The following is a 19,443-nucleotide window of genomic DNA, read 5'->3' as shown; positions in this document are numbered from 1 at the left end:
CAAGCTGGAGGAGTCCCATCTTCCCCATCATTGGGCGGGCACCCCCACTACCCCAACTCACTCGGGTCAGGAGAGGTGGAGCTGCCCAACACAGTAAAGGGTGAGCTGGGGTGGTGCAGTCCGAACTGGGTGCCCACCAGTCCAGTCTCAGTCCAAGCTGGTCCCGTCCCATCACACTCCGGCTCCCCCAGGTCCGAGGTTCCCCCAGTTCAAGTAACACTTCAGTACAGATGAATGTTCAAGTATTGTGCGGAGAGGCAGGCAGGGGGCTGGGGCACCCCTCACCACTCCCCTGGGCCACGGGCTGCACAGCGGGGTGGGCCCGCGGCCCCCACTCCTCGCACTAGCTGCCGTTTTCAGTGACGTTCAAGGAGTCAGGGCGGGGGCGGGTTAGGAACTGAAATCTGGGCGGGGGAAGGTGAGGGCGACCCTCCCATACACACACACACACACACAAACGCAGGGGTTCTGCGGCCCCCACTCCTGCTCCTGTGCCTCACCTCCCACTCAGCCCTGGCTCTCCCTGGCTCCCGAGCCCCCCCCTCTGACACCGGGATTACCAATTGCTCCTCTGCTTCCCTCTCTGGAACCCCCCCACCCCGCCCCCCACTCCAAGTACCGGGTCTCTGTTCCCTGAACCCTTGGTGGCCTGCTTGCTGCCCCCTCCCCCCGCCCCTCCGCCACCTCCCCCAGCCCCCTGGCTCCCAGTATCTGGTGTGTGATGCCCGTTCCCCCTTCTCCCCCCCTCAGACTTGCACCTTCACCCCCCTCCCACCATCCCTTTGGCTCAGCACCCCCCAGTACCTCTGACCCACTCCCCCCAGGGGATGGACAATGAAGCAGGTGGAAGGGGAGGAGATGGGGAGGAGCGACCCCCAGAGAGATCAGTGCGGGGGGGGGGGGCTGGCTCGAGTCCCTGGGCAGGAATCCCGCCGCGAGGTGGGAGCCCTGGCCTCCGGCAGGGGTGAAATGAAGGCCGACGGCAGGCTCCTGATGAGTCCTGGGGGGGTGGGGGCGCCCCACTAGCTGTCCTTGAGAAGCAGCTTCTCCTCTGGGCAGCGGAAGGGGCCGGGGGGCCCGGCAGCTGCCAGCCGGGCACAAGCTTCAGGCGAGAGCTGGCGGCAGGAGCGCAGGTCCAGGCGGCGGAGGCGCGGGCAGCGGCGGAACAGCGGGAGGCAGTGGTCCGTGAGGCGGTGGCAGCCTGGGGTAGGGGCAGTGGCGGCGGAAACCCGGTAGGTGAGAGGGGTGGCAACCGGCCGCGGGGACCAACAGGCCAGCAGGAGGGAGGGGACCCCAGGCTTACCAGCAAGATTGAGGTGCACCAGGGTCTCGCGGAGAGGGGAGGTGGGGGCCGTGAGGAGGTGGACACTGGGGTCCCCGACGTGGGCGCAGTGGCTCAGGTCCAGGGCGCTCAGCTGGGGTGCGTGGCGCAGCAGGAGCCGCAGCGAGGCATCCGTCAGCTCCAGGCCCGCCAGCCGCAGTTCTGCCACCCCCTGCAGCCGCCCACGGCTCTCTGTTTGCCCTGGGTAGGCAGAGGAGCGGTCAGCACTCTTGGTCACCCTGCACCTGCACCTGGACCCTCCTGGGCTCCACCCCCACACTCCTCACCCTCCCCTGCTGCCCCCGGAAGGGAGCCTGACTGGCTTGTTCTCCCCACACCCAACGTGAGCTGACTTCAGCCGTCCACTGCTCACATCACCTCCTCAGATCGACCTTCCATGATTACTCTTCCAAGCTGTGACATTCAACACCTGCCCATGGAAACCTTGCATGATTTTCCTCCTCCTCTCACCATCAGACACACTACGGGGAACGCCAATTCCACAGGGGCAGGAGCTGCTGCCTGCGTTGTGCACTGCTCTATCCCCAGCAACTGAGACACCGAGAGTGCTTAATGTACACCCGTCCACTCGCCTACCACGTGACAGCCCGACGGCTACGCAGGCGCCTCTGCCCCTGCCCTCTCCTCCGGGGCTGGTGAGCCCGGGGCTGGTGAGCCCTGCTGGAGCCCCTTTTCCTCCGGTCTCCACACTGGGCCGACACCACTCCTCCCAAGTCCTGCTCCAGTCCTGCATTCATCCAGAATCCTCCTCTCCCTGGCAGCCAGGGCGTGGGGTACTCACTCCCTCCTCTGGCGCACAGCCGAACTCCTCTCCCTTTCTCCCGAACAGGAGCCATACTCCAGACAGCCCTGCCTGCCTGGGAGCCTGCCCGCATCCCACACCAGCGTGCTGCTTTGTGTTGGTGGCTGCTCAGTTTCCGATCCAGCTCCTTGCTGATGGGCCCGGGGAAGCAGCCGACGATGGCCCAGGCACCTGGGCCCCTGCCACCCGCACGGGAGAGACCCTGATGGAGTTCCTGGCTTCGGCATTTGGAGAGTGAACCAGTGGATGGAAGGTCTCTCCGTCTGTCACCAGGAGGGGGGCGGGGGGGGCTGCTGTGATCTCCCAGCCCTACAATGCCTGGCCAAGGTCCCTGAGCTGAGCCCAAATAAAGAGATGCCCAGCCACTGCAGGCATCTGGGGAGTGAACCAGTAGATATGAGAGTGTGTGCTCTCTCTCAGTGCCTCGGAAATGAATTAAAAAAAAAAAGACTGTAGGTCCCACCTCTGGAGTTTCAGCAGGTCGAGGCTAGGGACCCGGGGTTTATTCTGGTGAAGCTGCTTGGAGACCACGCTGTCAGAACTGCCTTGGAGAGCTGTCACAGCTGGCATCCCTGTGCTGCCTGGGTGCCACTCCCTTGTGTCCCCTGTTCCCTGCCAGGCCACCCGGTGGGCACTGGCCTTTGCAAGCCCTCCTGAGGGGGAGGCGCTGAGAGCTTGGAGGCGCTCCCAACCTTGGGCCACAGCAGAAGCCAGAATGGGAGAGAGAAGTCACCTGTGGCTTGGGCAGGAGAGAGGCGCCAGCAGGCATGTCACGGAGGTGGTGGCACTTAGGCTGGGCCTCCAGGGCTTCTGATGTGTAGCAAAAGCAGGCGAACACACCAGGCGAGGGCAAAAGCAGGGAAGGAGAAGAACCCTAAGTTTTGCTCCAGGGATGCGGCACGAAGCCAGGACACCCACAGAGGAAAGGCGGCTGTGAAATGTGACAGGCAGCAGGGGTGCAAGGGCCTGTGATGCTGCTCCGCGCAAGCTGTGATCCAGATGAGGAAGACGGGGCCGGCGCTGTGGCGCAGCAGGTTAAAGCCCTGGCCTGCAGCGCCGCCATCCCATATGGGCACAGGTTCTGGTCCCAGCTGCTCCACTTCTGGTCCAGCTCCCTGCTAGCACACCTGGGAAAGCAGCGGAGGATGGCCCAAGTGCTTGGGCCCCTGCCATCCAAGCAGGAGACCTGGAGGAAGCTCCTGGCTTCGGATCGGCTCAGCTCCAGCCACTGCGGCCATTTGGGGAGTCAACCAGTGGATGGAAGACCGCTCTCTGTCTCTACCTCTGTGGGGAGCAGACTCAACGAGCTGGTGCGGGCATGTGCAGGTGGCCCAGTGAGGGATGCCCCTGTCCCGTTAGACAGCCTGGGTTCAGCGCCCAGCTCTAGCGCCTGACTCCAGCTTCCTGCTGCGGGGCAGCAGTGGTGGCTCCCGTGCTTGGGTCCCTGTGACCCCTAAGGGAGACCTCGACTGAGTTCCTGGCTCTTGGCTTTGGCCCTCAGATTTTAAATCACTTCCCAACTGTCCAGTGACACACTGAGACTGAGGGACTCCTCCCTCCATGGAGGATGGGGGGGGGCTTCTAGGAGGAAGTGGTGTTTATGCTGAGGCCACAAAGACGATTAGATGTGAATGAGATGAAGAGAATAGGCACAAGAGGTGAAGAGGAGTGGGCAAAGGCCCTGGGGCTGGAGACAGAAGTAGCTGAAACACAGAGGCAGCTGGGCCATGCAGGCAGCAGTGACTGTGGCAAAATAATGGTGTTTACCCGAGCCACACAGGGAGCTGGGAGCTTTTAGGACCATAGGGTGGCAGAGACAGGTAAGCCTTTAAGGATGGTTCCTCTGGCTCCAGTGTGAGAGGCTGGTGGGGGCCAGAACGAGGGGCCCCCAGGCCTCAGTGTCCCCGCCTCCATATGACCCCCGAGTGACCAGGGCTCCACTCCCAGCATCCCCCTCTCCAACCACGCCTAACTCTCCCCGGGAAAACCACCCTGTCCTGCTCAAGACACTGCCCAGGGTGCACGCAGGTGAGCACGTGAGTGAGAAGTGGTCACGAAGGGCCTTCCCATTCAGATCCGGGTGCTGTGCCTTTCTTCAGATATTTTAACATTCAATAGGAGCTATCCAAGGGACCTCAGAGGCCTCACACCGCCCCCGCCTCCCAGCAGGCACATCTGCCCGGCCCATTTTCAGATGAGCACACAGAGGCCGCACCTGGTTTGGTGTCTGGAGGAGGCAGCAGCAGCTCGCGGAGCTGGGAGTCTTTAACATCCTCGATCCAGCGGAGGTCCAGGAGCCGCAGGGCCGGCAGTGGGGCTGAGCCCAGGGCGGAGACAGAGAGCCAGGAGCAGCCGGAGAGCACCAGCTCCTGCAGGCCTGGGGGAGCGGTGAGGGGCGTGTCAGGAAGCTGGGGCTGGGACCCCATCACGCCTGGAACTGTCCCCACCCTGCCAGCCCACCCGCCCTACCTTGCAGTCGGTTCAGAAGCCACATGAGCTGCTTCTTGGAGACACCTGTCCAGCTGAGGTCCAGGGCACGGGGCTGGCGGCGAACCACCCCACTGAGCATGGGCGGGGTCAGCGACTTCCGCCGGCTCAGGTCCATTCGAGGCCACAGACGCTTGTCGTAGCACCTGACAGCCACAAGGGGGAGACAGAGACCTCGGTCCGCAGCTCTCAAGGGCGCCCAGGAGCCCCACAATTCCCAGGCTCCAACGGTTCACCCCAGCTCTCTCCTGGCCCACAAGCAAGACAGTAGGGCTGCAAGAAGCTCCTGGCCTGAGGCAAACAGCAGGGGGTCTGGGCCCTAACTCCACTAACTGGACGTGAGACCCTGGGCAAGTCCATTCCTCTCACCCAGCCTCAGAGGCCTCCTTTATAAAATGAAGGTAATGATTGCAGACTCTGCCTGCCCCACAGGGCTGCTGGAAGATCAAATGAGGTAATTACAGATTGCGAGCCCTGCAGCTTATAAAGCAGCTGCCAAATACACACACACACAGCGCACACACACGCAGCGCGCACACACAGCCACACTATTTGATGTATGCCAAAAGGATGTGGCAGCAGCCCCCACCCCCACCTCTGGGCTCCCACATCCCCCTGGCTGCCGTGGTGGCTCCTGGGCACCCATCCATCCTGCTCTCGGCACAGAGCCACACGTGCTGCGTCCGCCCCCCAGTGGCCCCCGGCTGAACTGGCAGTCCTGTTTTCTCCCTTCGTTCCACAGCTGTGCTCCTGATTCGAATCTAAGCCCCAGGTGGGTAGCGGCTGGCACCTCCGCCTCCCCAGGGTGGCTGCGGCAGCGGCCAGAGTGAACTCAAAGTCCGCACTGAGCGCTGCCCAGCACGCCTCAGCCACGGTTTCTCATCCAGTCCACAAGGCCCCGGGTCTTGAAGCCACAAAGACAAAAACGAGGCTTCTGGGCCCCTGCCGGGAACAGCCCAGCCTGGCCCAGAGGCACCTCGCAGGCTTACTTCCCCAGGGAAACAGCCTTCCCCACCTCCCCCCACCCAAGGGAATCTATTCGTGTGTGGCCGGGAAGCCAAAGTTCCTCTGAGCTCAGTGGAGAGCTGTCTTCTAGCTCAGGAGTTCTAGAAGGCAAATCAGGAAATCCCCACCGGACTGGACCGGCTGGGCCTGAAGCAACAGAGGTGGGCGGGGCCTCCCCCACCCCTCAACCATGCCCAGGGGCTCCTTCCAGCAGCGCTGGCTGGCCCGGCTTCTCCAACACCAGTTATCTGTGACCCACTGCCCGGCAGAACATGAATTCCCAGTAAATCCCCCCCCCCTTCTGCACTTAAAATCAGTTTTCTGTTGCGTTCAGTATGTTAGCCTTCAAAATAAATGCAATAGGCAGAGAACAGGGGTATTAGCTTCTCACCAGGTGCTACTGTGGCTGTTGGCCATCTCCCGAGCCCGCCCAGGGAGATGAGCAGCGCGGGAGAAGCTACTACAGGCACAACAGCCCCGTGAGCCGGTCCTTCTCCACACAGAAGGGTGAAGCGGGGAACGTAGAGGCAGGCGGAGGCACTGACCTGCAGGCCAGCCTCCTAATGATCGGCTCTTGTCCCTCTCCTATCATTGTCCCCACCCTGCGCTTTTTTGGCATTCTAGTCTCTCTCTGTCCTGATTTCTTCCATTCCATGGGTTGACACCGGCAAATCTCTCCAACTCTGAAGAGTGAAAAGGAAAACAAAACCCAACCCACGCTCAACGCAGCTTCTGCCCTTCTCTTTGTACCCCGTCCGAAGCCTGGTCTGACACGACCCTCAGTCCCAGTTCAACTGCCACCAATTCCCTGAAGCCACCCCCGCCACTGCCACACCAAAATGTCCACAGCTGGGAGGGAAGCCCCTTCCTTGGGAGCCCCCACAGGCACCAGATTCCTCAGGAGCGGGCCAAGCCAGCCGCCCACCGGCACACAGCAACACTCCCTGGTGCCAACACATTTCAGCACAGGAGTGCCTCTGCCAGAAACGCCAGCCGACCCAACATCCTTCAAGGCTTGGCTGTGGCGCCTCCTCTTCCAGGAAGTCTCCCCAGACCCTTTGTGGACTGGAGCTCATTGGTCTTGTTGCCCTTTGCGAAACCAGGATGAGGTTTAGCCTCAGAGCGGTGGCCAGTAGTCAGGGAGGGCCCCACTGCAATCAGGGGTCCGGCTTCCACCGGACGCACAGCAGGTGGGGACAACAGGGCTGCAGCTACACAATCGGGGGAGGCTGAGGCCTCAGGGACTTGAGAATCAACTCCAGGAGGGACCGAGGAGCCTCCTGGGAAGACAATGCCCCGACTGAAGCTTTGAAGAAAGCAGAAGTGATTCTAGAAGGGAGATGGGACAGGAGGGGCGTGTCAAGACAGGAAGAACCTGTGCTGGGCCCAGGGCAGCCAGCCAGGCAGCCAGAGGAAGGGGCGTGGCAGGGAGCAAGAACAGAGAACTCTGGGAAAATCAAGCAGTTCGGGCGAAGGGCGACCCATCGCTGCATCGCCATGATGCTATGAGGCTTACAGCAATGGCTGCTGCTATTCTAGGGCTTTCTACGTGCAGGCACTGCTCTATGCGCTAAGCACTCGGCCGCACAATGGCTCTGAGAGGCAAATACTATCTTGTCACTTTTTCCGGTTTAGGAAAACAAGGCCCAGAGAGGTTAGGAGACTCGTTCAAGGACCCCCTCCAGCTACCGAATGGGGCTTACGCCACGCTGGTCTGGATGGAAGTGTGAATTCTACGAGTGGAGGAGGCGGAGGTGAGACTACAGAGGCAGCCGGGGTACATGAGCCAGGCCAAGAAGGGCTGCAAGGCCAGGCCACCGGCCACTGTGGCCATGGAGTCCAGAGGCGAGGAGGATGAACTGAGTGTGACCTGAATCTCAGCTCTGCCACCGCCATGCTTTGGGGGACTTTAGGCAAGTCGCCCACCCTCTCTGGGCCTCCATCTCCCAAACCATGAAACGGGGAGAAGGCCAGCACTTACGCCAAAGGTTTGCAGTGGCGACGAAAGGACACGTGCTGAGTGCAGGTGCCAAGGGCCTGGCTTGTGTCCGAATGTCCCCTAGGACTGTGGGAGTTCACGGCGAGGGGGACGGGGCGCCAGGGACACAGGTTCTTTCTCAGCTGGGGTGTGGTGCTGAGACAAGAGCCAGGGCTGACCCCGACACCTTCTCCTTACCTCGAGGCACCCCTGCACAACGCGCCACCCTTCTATGTCCACTTGTGAGACCCAAATTCCAGCCCTCAGCCAGGACCGGGAACTGGCCTGGCCCTCACTGCTCCCTGCAAATTGGGACTGCTCAGAGCTCCAAGCTGTCTCCAGGCCTTGACCCTGTCCCCTTGTCCTCTCCCAGGCTCCTCGCTGCCCTAACCCTCTTCTTGCAACTCAGCACCCCCCAAGCAGTCCTGCCCCTCGCTCCTGGTGGATCACTACACCTCCGAAAGCTGCCAGACACAAAAACCTGCCTTCCCTCTTACAAACCTTGCCCCAGCCCCAACCTCTACCATCTCTCTCCATACTCCGTCCCGATGAACTTTCACTCGTCACCAGTGACACAGCAGTGACAAGCAGGTCATCTCCCTGGCCTTGGAGTCATCACCTCCACGTAACCCAGCTTTGGTTCCTCCACCGGCACAGAGCACAGCCGTGGATACCAAGGCCTCCTGGGAGCAAAAGCCGAGTGCCACCTCTGGGTCCTTGACCTCGGGTGACCTCCTGTCATCACCCGCCACTGCCCATCAGTCATTCCCTCCTCCATCTGTCTCTCCTCTTCAGAAGGATTTTATTTTGTTCTTTAAGATGAATCTCTTTATTTGAAAAGCAGAAAGAGACAGGAACAGAGAGAGATATATATATATATATATCTTCCATCCACTGATTCACTCCCCTGAAGTCCACAGTAGCTGGGGCCATGTGGAAGCCAGGGGCCACGAGGGTGGCAGGGACCCAAGTGCTTGGGCCAGCATCAGCTGGCTCCCTGCATGAGAAGGGAGCTGGAACCAGAAACAGAAGTGAGAGTTGGTCCCAGAGACTCTTATATCCCAAGCGGCATCTTAACCTGCCGCACCGAACCCCCTGCCATGGCTGCTCCTTCTCTAACTCGTGAATGCTGCCACCCTGTCTTCTGCCCTCTTCCTCTAAGCTGCTGCCCTCCCAACTCCTATCTTCCCATTGGCCCTGAGACGGCAGATGCGGTGCCAGCCCGCTAGCTCCACCCGACTGGCCTGCAGGCCGTTCACATCATGCGTGTCCAGTGGAGGGGCGCTTCTCTTTCCCCGGGAACCCGCTCCTCCCCTGATGCCCAAACTTGGGGAATGGAGCTGTTGCCATCCACGCTGGTGGGTCAGAACCTCGGGGGAGAGCTCCCCTGTTGACCCAAGGCCAATCATTCACAAGTCCAAGGCCCTCTTGCCTGTTAAACATGCCCTCAGGTACCGGGGTGCAGCAGGTGGATGCCCACACCCCACCTCAGAGTGATGGTTGAGTCCCAGCTGCTGCACTTCCTGTCCAGCTTTCTGTTAACGGAGGCAGCAGGTGATAGGCCAATAATTGGGTTCCTGCCATCTATATGGGTGATCTGGATGGAGTTCTGGGCTCCTGGCTTGGGCTTGGCCCAGCCCTAGCTGTTGCAGGCATTTGGGAAATAAACCAATGGATAGAAGACTGTGTGTCTGTGACTCTGCTTTTTGAGCAGATGAAAAAAACCTTTGTTTTCGACTCTCAGCTCCCATAACAAGTGAAGCTGCTGCTTGTGATGCTGACACCCACCTGGAGCGCCAGGTTGCGTTCTAGGAACTCTGCTTCTGCTCCAGCTTCTTAGTGGGCCTGGGAAGGCAGCAGAGGATGGCCCAAGGGCTTGGGTCCCTGCCACCCACGTGGAGATACAGACAGAGTTCCAGGCTTTGGCCTGGCCCAGCCCTGGCTCTTTTAAAATTTATTCATTCAGATGAAAGGCAAAGTTACAGAAAGAGGGAGAGGGAGAGGAAGAGGGAAAAAGAGAGAGAGAGAGAGAATATGAGAGCTTTTCCATCCACTGATTCACTCCCCAAATGGCTGCAACGGCCAGGGCTGGGTTGGGCCAAAGTGAGGACCCAGCACCTTCTTCTAGGTCTCCCATGTGGCTGCAGGGGCCCCAAAGCCATTCTCTGCTGCTTTCCTGGGCCCATTAGCAGAGAGCTGGATGGGAAGTGGAGCAGCTGGAACTGGGACTGGTGCCCATATGGGATGCCAGTGCCACAGGTGGCAGCTTTACCAACTATGCCACAGTGCTGGCCCCAGTAAATAAATCTTAAAATAAATAAATAAATAAAAACTTATTCTCTAAACAATACAGTATAACAACCATTTACAGAACATTTACACCGCATTAAATACAGTGAGTGCTATGTAGATGATTTAAGCCTGCAGTGCCAGCATCCCATATGGGCACCAGTTCAAGTCCCAGCTGCTCCACTTCCAATCCAGCTCTCTGCTATGGCCTGGGAAAGCAGCAGAAGATGGCTCAAGTCCTTGGGCTCCTGCACCCATGTGGGAGACCCGGAAGAAGCTCCTGGCTCCTGGCTTTGGATCAGCACAACTCAGGCCACTGCAGCCAATTGGGGAGTGAAGCAGCAGATAGAACTCTTTCTCTCTCTCTGCCTCTACTTCTCTCTCTGTGTAACTCTGACTTTCAAACAAATAAATAAATCTTTAAAAAAAAAAAAAGAAACCAGCGCCGCGGCTCAATAGGCTAATCCTCCGCCTTGCGGCACCGGCACCCCGGGTTCTAGTCCCGGTCAGGGCACCGATCCTGTCCCGGTTGCCCCTCTTCCAGGCCAGCTCTCTGCTGTGGCCAGGGAGTGCAGTGGAGGATGGCCCAAGTGCTTGGGTCCTGCACCCCATGGGAGACCAGGAGAAGCACCTGGCTCCTGCCATTGGATCAGCGCGGTGCGCCGGCCGCAGCGCGCCTACCGCGGCGGCCATTGGAGGGTGAACCAACGGCAAAAGGAAGACCTTTCTCTCTGTCTCTCTCTCTCACTGTCCACTCTGCCTGTCAAAAATAAAAATAAAAAAATAAATAAAAAAAAAAAAAAAGAGAGAGAGAGAGAGAGAAGATATGCAGAGGTGGCATCAATCACTAGGTTGTTTCGCCTTAGAGAGCTGGGACAACACATTCTGCTATCTGCAGAGTGACCTGGAACCAATCCCGAGATCCCCGAGGTGTGACTGTGGTTAACAGGGACCCCAGACTACAGATGAGAAGACCACAGCCCTGAGAGATTCCTGGTCCACACATGGCCACACAGCCGGGCACTGCCCACTGCACAGCCCAGCCACTCTGCTTCATCCTCTTCCAGCCCCAAGCCTCGCAACAACAGAAATCTGGTCTTCCTCAGTTCTGGATCTCCGGGGCCAAGCACAGGACTGGCCTTGAAGGGGGCCCCAGCAAACATCCCCAGCTAATCCCACGCCGGTAACTATCTGCATCTTTGTTGCGAGTTCAGGCCTCAAGGGCACAGCCCTGCACGCTCAGGACAGGCGCGGTGCCTATCTCCAGCTCCCAGAATCCGGATCACAATTACGGCATTGAGCAGCTTCTGCTTCCCAGGCTCTGGGCCAGCTCTTTGTGTGCGTTAGCGGACTGTGAAGTCACAGCTCCGAGCATCCTGGCTTCCCAGCTGAAGACGCTGAGACAAGGAGCAAGTCCCTGGCCCTGTGCTAGAACCGCTCATCACAGGAAGAAGATTGGTGCCAGGTAGTTTGCCCCCACATTCTACAGTCTGGCCTTTGCAGACCCCAGCAGGCATGGGCTAGCACCCTAGGTGTTGTCCCGGAGGAAGAGCACTGGAGTTTTCAGCCACGCTCTTGGACTGTGGCTACAGGCGTCCCTCACGTCCCCAAGTGGGATGCTATTACAAGGAACAAATCAGCTAACGCTCTGAGTTCGGTCCACAGGACGCCCATGGGAAAGGCCCTGAATTTGCTCGTTGCATGTAACATTTCTCCGGCTCCTCCACCGCCCTTCGCACAGATAAAACAAGACACATGACCTGCCCCCACCCCAGCAACCGACGGGAACGCGAAAACGGACGAACTGAGGGCTGGTGCAGGGGTCTGATGGGAGGGAGGGGGAGGAATTTTGCTGGGGGGGTGGGGTCAGAAAGGAAGACAAGAGGGCAGAGGGTGTGAGCGGTGGATCTGGAGAGGAAAGCAGCGCTGGGTATAGGCGGCAGGTGCGAGCATGGCGGCCTCTGGGCGGGCACGAGCTGTATGAGCAGGGGGCTTTCTCACAGGGAAACGGGACCGAGAGTCAGACTGCCCTTAGAAAAGGGAGGGGCTGGGGCCGGCGCTGTGGCACAGCGGGTTAAATCCTGGCCTGCAGCGCAGCATCCCATATGGATGCCGGTTCAAGACCCGGCTGCTCCACTTCCGATCCAGCTCCCTGCTAATGCGCCTGGGAAAGCAGTGGAGGATGGCCCAAGTCCTTGGGCCCCTGCACCCACTTGGGAGACCCAGAGGAGGCTCCTGGCTCTTGGCTTTGGATCAGCTCAGTTCTGTTCTGGCTGTTGTGGCCATCTGGGGAGTGGACCAGTGGATGGAGGACCTCTCTCTCTCTGCCTCTACCTCTGTAACTCTCTTTCAAATAAATAGAAATTCATCTTTTTAAAAAAAAAAAAAAGGGAGGGGCTGGCACTGTGGCATGGTGGTTATCCCGCCACCTGCAACACTGGCGTCCCGTCTGAGCACTGGTTCGAGTCCTGGCGGTCCCACTTGTGACGCAGCATGCCTGCTAAATGGCCTGAGGAACCAGCAGAAGCCCAAACGCCCGGGGCCCCGCCACCCACCTGCGGGACCCAGAGTCCCAGGCTCCTGGCTTGGGCCAGCCCAGCCCCAGCCCCAGAGGTCTGAGGAGTGAACCAGCGGACGGAAGATCTCTCTTTCTGTGTCTCTCCCTCTCTCTCTACAACTCTGCCTTTCAAATAAAGAAAATCAAATCTTTAAGTTAAAAAAAAGAGAGAGATCAGGCAGGCGAGATAATAGATTCCAGCAGTTGGCACACTAGCTGGCACATGTGAGCATGCCATGTAAACACCAGCTATTACTGAGGGAAGGTTCTGGAGCCAGAAGGGTGTGGGTTCAAATTCCTGGTTCTCCTGCTTCCTCTCCCCATGACCTTGGGCTTCAGCTTCAACTGAGAAAGGGGCTAATAATGACCACACAAGGTTGCTGTGAGGGTTCACGGAGCTCATCATGGGGCCGGCGCTCTGGTGCAGTGGGTTAAAGCCCTGGCCTGCAGCGCTGGCATCCTATATGGGCACCAGTTCAAGTCCCGGCTGCTCCTCTTCCAATCCAGCTCCCTGCTAATGCGCCTGGGAAACCAGTGAAAGATGGCCCAAGTCCTTGGGCCCCTGCACCTGCGTGGGAGACGCCAAAGAAGCTCCTGGCTCCTGGTTTCAGCCTGACCTAGCCCTGGTCATTGCAGCCACTTGGGGAGTGAACCAGCAGATGGAAGACCGTTATCTGTCTCTACCTCTCTCTGTAACTCTTTCAAATAAATAAAATAAATCTTAAAACAAAAAAAGCTCATAGTAAACACAGAAGGATCTCACTGTCATGTCTGCATGCTATGGAGATACCCTAAATCCCAAACCAGCAGGGCCCAGTGAGGCCCAGAGACCTGCCGCGAGGCACACAGCTAGTGAGAAGCAGGCTGGCGAGGAGCCACGGCCTGTCGGGGCACTCACCAGCGGCTCCAAGTCCGGCAGACTCGCATGCAGATGCACAGCTCTCGGGGCCCGAGGTGCTGGAAGACGCGCAGCCAGGCGGCCCGGGGCAGGGGGTGGTCGGATCCAGCAGCCAAAGGCAGTGTGTCGGGCTCAGGGCTTCGAGGTGGGGGCCGTACCACATGTCGCTCCAGCTGTGGGGGCCGGGGTGGTGGGGCGGGGCCCAGGGGCCAGCTGAGCAGGGGCCCCCCAGTGCCGGGGCGCACGGCCCGCCGCCCCCCGCGGTTCTCCTTCTCGCCGGAGCTGCCCCGGGCAGGCCGGCGCCCATTCCGAGCCTCGCCGGGGGCCTCCTCCTCACTCAGCGACGTGCCCGAGGAGTCGGAGTCCGAGTCGGAGTCCGAGGAGGAAGAGGAGGTGTCGGGCACCCGCTCCAGCAGCTGACACATCCGCTTGAAGCGCTCCAGCTTCTCCCTCTGGGGCGACGGGGACGGCACCGCCGGGCCCTCCGCAGAGGCCAGGGCCGGCTTTGGTTTCTGCAGAGACAGGGTGAGGCTGTTGCAGGGCCCCGGGACACGCTGTCCCACCCACTCCCCGCCGAGGGGACTCCCAGCCCAAGGGACAGTCCTGATTCCAGCCCTGGCTCTGTTCCTAAACACCACAAGACCCCAGCCAATCCGCTGCCTGTCTCGCGGTTTACTCGAAGGTGCCCCCAGGTCAATCAGAAGCCCTGTGGGTTTCCATGGCTTCGGGGTTTCAAACAGCAGGAGGGTACGGAGAGCAGTTAGAGAGGCCTGGTTTGCCTGTCAGCTCCCTGACTGTGGGAGGTCCCAGTGTCACCACAGTGGCTGCACACACAGCCGCGAGTGGCCGTCAGGACTGGTGTGGGGCGCCCTGTGCCTGCCAACTTGCCTTGTCCCCTCACTGTGCTCTGTAGCGCCCCTCTTTCTGGCTAGAAAGAAACTGAGCTCACAAGAGACCACGCGGCACGCCCACGCGGAAACAGCACTGGGACACGCGCAGGCAGATCCGCGGGTTTAGTGTCCGTGCAAAGCACTCACACTTGGTTCTGACTGTGCTGCGCGCCCTGGGGCAAATCTCCCCTCCCTAGAATCGAGGCACATTTCATTGCCTACAGACCTCACTGACTCTCCTGGCCTCATTAGGTTCATACGGTTCCCCAGGGAGAGAGTGGGGGCGGGGTGGGGGGCAGAACACAAGGTGCGTCCAATTTACAGATGAGAAAACTGAGGTTCAGAACAGCTGCCAAGCTGCCAAGCCCATACAAAGAATCCGCAGTTGGCAGGCAGGCATTCCAACTCAAGGTGGTTTTTTTTCTCCCCTTCTTAAAGGCCTGGAAAGAGGAGGCAAATGGGCCAGGTGACGCCCTAAGGGCTCTTGGGAAGCCAGGGCCTCCTGTGGCTTGGGCCCGACCCACTCTCCCACCTAACTCTTCCAAACACCCATCTCTTGGCCAAGTGGGGCTAGGGCAGGACAGGGTGAGCAGGAAAAGACAGATCTGTCTCCAGGGTGGAGGGTGGAGCAAGGCAGGTGGGAGGGGGAGGGGGAGGGAGGAGGTCCCCGGCACACCTCCCAGTTCTCGGGAGGGAGCCCAGGGTGGCAGGACGAGAAAGCCTGGCTCGGATTCAGAACCCTGGGGGGCAGAAGGCCGGGGCCGCCTGGGTCCGATCCTCGGAGGAGGCAGGCGTCTCCACCCACCTTCTTCAGGTGCCTCTCTCGGCCTCCTTTCACCTACCGGGGGAGGGGGAGAAACGGGGGAAGGGAGAGACCCCATTAGGTCCTCAGGGCCCAAAAAGCTGAGGTCCACGCCTTCCTCTTCGGACTACAAGTCCCAGAAGCCCCCATCCCAGGGAGAACTCTGAGCATGCTCACCTTCCGCCCAGGGCCTGGGCTCACTGAGCATGCTCTCATCTCCTTTCTTCCCCCTCAGGCCTTTTCCAGTCCCTCCTTCCTCCTCCTGGGTAGCAGTCGGTGTGAGCATGCTCGCTGCAGCCTCTCCAAACCACCCTGGGCTCCCGCTGCCTCCGGGCCAGCGCCAGCTTCCCCTCACCTGGACCTCTCCTCCCCGCCGTCCAACAATTGAACTACATCTCCCAAGAACCCCCTGGGAGGATCCCACTACCTCCCAGACCCACCCTGCCTCAAAACGGCCAGGACTACAGTACCCAGAACCCCGCTGCACCCAGCAAGTGTGCTCCTGGCTCACCTTTTTCCTCGGGGTGGGGGGCTCATTCCCTGCCTCCCTCTCCTTCCGTTTAGGGGGCCCAGGCACATCCTCAGGTGGGGGCCCAGCAGGCAGAGGGCCCTTGCGCCTGGGCGGGGGCGGTGGAAGCGGTGGCTCCTCCGTCAGCTTCCAGCCGCTGCCCAGGCTGGCGCCCTCCTCGCCGTTGTCAGCCCTGCGGCGGCCTGGCCCCTCACCTGAATCCTGGGGGCAGACGGAAGCTGGGGATGAGGCCCCGCACGGCTCGCTGACCCAGCGCTGGCCCAGCCCCCCCCCCCGGCCCCCCGCCCTACCTTGCTGGTGCGGCCTTCCTGGGTGCAGCGAGGGCACTCCCAGCAGTTGGGGATCTCCGCGTTGATGACCCCCTCAGCCTTCCCCATCTGCAGGTGAGAGGCAGGCAGCACGTGGAGGGCGCCCCCCCCCAGCAGCGGCCCCACCCCGGGCTCCAGGGTCCCCAGGGCCATCACCTTCAGGCAGCCAGGGTGGACGATCTCATTGCAGATTGTACACTCCATGAGGCTCCAGCCAAATTTCTCTTCCTCTCCCTCCACTGTGTCCTCCTTCCCAGCCTCCCCACACAAGAGGCACACAGCTGTGTGTGGCAGCACGGGCTGTCGGGGGGAGAGGGGGCGTCAGGGGCCCTGAAAGCAGGCGGGGGGTGGGCGGGCAAGTCCCTTCTCTCTGGGGGCCCTGGCCAGCGGCTGGATGACCCTCAAAAAAAAAAAAAAAAACCCCTGGGCCAAGCAGGGTCAGATCCTGAATTGGCTCCATCCCAAACTGCTGATTTAACCTCCCAGAAGTCTCTATTTCCACATCTGTGAGATGGGGTGAAGAATCCCTTTCCAGGACCGTGGTTAAGAATGTGAGTGGAGGGCCTGGGGGCACTGGTTGTATAGTTGCTATCGGTGCTGTGCTTGCAACAGCGGGTGCAAATAGAGAAGTTACACGCAGGGCTGCCGTCACAGCCGAGGGTGCGTGGCAGCTGAAGGGACCCCCAAGGTCGCTCAGTGGGCTGCCCCGGCTTCCGGTGGACCTTACAGTGCGCAGGGTTTTCGGCAGGCACCCTGGGGATACTTGGGCGAATGGCTCGTCCTGGGAGCCTTCAGATGGTGTGACTCTGGGAAGCACAGGGTGGAAATCCTGACTCCTACCAGTGACGCTGAAGGCTGCGGGCCAGCATGGAGAGATCCAAGAAAAGAGCAGGCAGAGGAGGAAGGAACGGGAAAGTGAGACAAGGAGTTGGGGAGAAAGGAAGAGAGAGGCTGCGGGATGAAGAGACCAGCCAGGAAGGAGTAGCTGGAGGCAGAGAGGGAGGTGGCCGTGTGCAGAGGGGGTTGCAGGAAGCAGCTGGCCGCTCTCTGGCGTCCAGGGAGGCTCAAAGGAGGAGGAAGACCGGGAGGAAGCCCCTGTTTCCCTGATACCTACTGTGTGCTGGACCTCGCGCTAGGCAGGTTCACATCCATGCTATTGTTTGATCTTTAAACTCAGCAAGGAAAATATTTTACAGAAAAGGTACCTGTAGTTCAAAGGGATTGACTCAAGGTCACGCAAAGGGTGAGCCTGGCCTCAAATCTGAGACCACCCTGATGGACAGGGAAGAGGCAGATCTGTCCCCAGGGGCCAGGTCCAGAGCTGGGGAGCGGTACGGCGCAGGCTGGGTTTTCTATGGGCCCTGTGCCTCTCTGACAGCTACAGAAGCATGAAGGCAGAGGCTGGATGGGACTCCTGTGTGCACACCCCTAGCATTGTCCCCAGCTCGGAGCTGAGGACCAAGAAAAAAAAAAAAAAAAAAAGGCCATTCAAACCAACCAGTGAACGAAGGAAGGAAATGAATGAGTTGGGAAGCAGGCACCAGCCACCCCCAGAAAGGTGTCTTGGCCAGCAGGGGACCAGGCTGGGAGCTGCACAGGGACCCAGAGCAGAGGGGCAGGACTCACGGCAGTGCACTGCCGGAGCAGGCACGACTGCTTCATGCGCCCGGGCCCCCCGAACTTCTTCATGTCTCGGCAGAAGTGGCAGTCCCCGCACTCGGTTCGCACACAGGCCCGGCAGCGGCGGCAGCGGGTTCGGCGTCGGCGCGCTCCGGCCCCCGGCCCCCGGCTGCTCGACGACATTGGGGGCGTCAGCAACGCCGAGGGCTGTGGGGAGATGGTAGCAAGGTCACGTAGGGCCACCGGGGGCCCTGGCCTGGCAGCTGACCCCGCCCCGGGGGGCAGCCACAGCTTGCCCTCCTGCGCGAGTCTGGGAGGGGGCCGCTCCCTGCAACTCGGGGCGCGGCAGCTCCTCTGGCTGCCTGACCTCAGGCCTCCCCTAAGGTTCCCTCAGGGCCCCTGCCCCAGCCACGGAGGCCTGTCCTCCTGCTATCTCCATGCCAAAGCTCCTGGGAAAGGCCTCGGGCTCCTTGTCTGCGGGGGGGGGGGGGGGGGGTCCCCCAGGGAGGACCCAACCTTCTCCTGTCACCCAGATGCTGGCTCCCTCAGGTTCTCCCCAACCCCAAATGCCCCAGATTTACCTCCGAGACACCCACAGATTCCTGGGTGGAATTCTGCACTTTGCTCGCTCCCTCTCTCATAGGCAAAGGCCATCGGATCCCTGTTTCCTCTAAACCTAGACGTGGGATTCTCATCCCTAACGGGCCACGCTGCTCCCCAGGCTCTGACACCCCTGGCCCTGGAATCCGTCCCCCGCCCAGCTCCCCCTGAGCAATCCCCCAGATTCCCTGGGATTCTAGAATCCAGCCTGACACCTCCACATAACTCGGGGCGGGGGGGGGGGTTCAGCCCTCGACTCCCAAGTTGCTTTCCCACCCTAATTGTCTGGACCCTCTTGGGCTCCGCTGCCCATGGAAACCAGATCCTCCAAGACCCCATCCGGACTCAACAGGCCTGGAGGCGCCCTTCCCAGAGTCTTACCCCGGCTTCCCCCTTTCCAGGGAATTCCAGCCCCATCCACGGGGTGGGGGGAAGGGGCCTACAGGGCGGCGATTGCAGGCGGGGGTGGGGGCGGGGGTCTGCAAGGGGAAGCAGGCCAGTTCCCCAGGGTTGAGAGGGAATAGGAAGAAAGGCTGGAGATGAGGAGTTTGGAGCAGAGAGAGGGGGAGGCTGGGGGCGGGGAAGGTGGAGAGAGGCCGGGCTGAGGATGAATGGGAGTGGGAGCTGCCCAGGTCTGGGGGCGAGCAGGAGCCGCGTGAACCCACCTCACACGTGTCCCGGGAGCCATCTCTCCCTTCTTGGCAGCTCCCGGCGGGTCGGCGGCCATCGGCGGCGGGGGGGCCGGGCGGCGCGGGGCGCGGAACGCTCAGAACGCCGGGGTCCACGGCCCCCCGAGGGCGCTCGGCCCCTCCCTCCGGCGGAGGCCGGGACGGCGGCGAATGGAGCTGGGGGGCGCCGGGGGCGAGGCCCTCCCACGGGCTGCGGCGCGGCCCTTCCAGGGGGAGGTCCTGCTCTGGGGGGCTCAGTCCCTCAGCCCCCCCAGGCCAACGGGGGCTCCTCGGGCGCAGGGTGCTCAGCTTCTGGCCCGGGCCCCACTCAGTCCCGGGTCCGAGTCCCAGCTCCCCTCCCCCCACCCCGCCCCGCCTCTCCTCAGCGCCCCCGGCCCTTTAACTGGCCCCTTCCCGGCCCCCACTGCCCAGGGGTCCAGGGCCAGGCCTGGCCCCCCCCACCGTTTCCGGGGTTCAAGCCCCGCCCACCGCCGGTTCCCGGGGAGGGGGGGGTCGCTGTAACCTGCCCCCCTCCCCTGGGCCCGCCCCTGGACTGCGGCCCCCTGTCCTACGCCTACGGAGCGAGCGGAGGGGGGCAAAGGAAGCTGCTCCGGCCCCGCCCCCCCAGCCCGCGCGCGCCCCCGCCCTCTCCCCCTCCCCCCCCAGCG

The 19,443-nt window shown here is 61.1% G+C and overlaps 1 protein-coding gene across 3 annotated transcripts; it reads right to left on the bottom strand.

Annotated features, from left to right (window-relative positions):
• Positions 1-784: 784 nt before the first annotated feature.
• On the bottom strand, positions 785-18,874 carry FBXL19 (F-box and leucine rich repeat protein 19). 3 transcript variants are annotated; one of them, XM_062180777.1, is made up of 11 exons: positions 18,773-18,874; positions 17,514-17,714; positions 16,044-16,187; positions 15,870-15,956; positions 15,562-15,780; positions 14,925-15,086; positions 13,359-13,870; positions 4,614-4,777; positions 4,360-4,521; positions 1,304-1,522; positions 785-1,201 (listed from the first exon to the last, which is right to left on the bottom strand). In XM_062180777.1, exons 2-11 carry the CDS (start codon positions 17,688-17,690, stop codon positions 1,023-1,025), a joined length of 2,025 nt encoding a protein of 674 aa, XP_062036761.1. In that variant the 5' UTR covers positions 17,691-17,714; positions 18,773-18,874; the 3' UTR covers positions 785-1,022. The 3 variants fall into 3 exon arrangements, with proteins under 3 accessions (XP_062036761.1, XP_062036762.1, XP_062036763.1); XM_062180778.1 differs by having other exon boundaries at positions 15,054-15,086; XM_062180779.1 differs by lacking the exon at positions 14,925-15,086.
• Positions 18,875-19,443: the final 569 nt, after the last annotated feature.

Source organism: Lepus europaeus, chromosome 21 (genome assembly GCF_033115175.1).
Source record: "Lepus europaeus isolate LE1 chromosome 21, mLepTim1.pri, whole genome shotgun sequence".
Lineage (NCBI taxonomy): Eukaryota > Metazoa > Chordata > Mammalia > Lagomorpha > Leporidae > Lepus > Lepus europaeus.
This window is presented reverse-complemented; position numbering and strand designations above follow the sequence as displayed.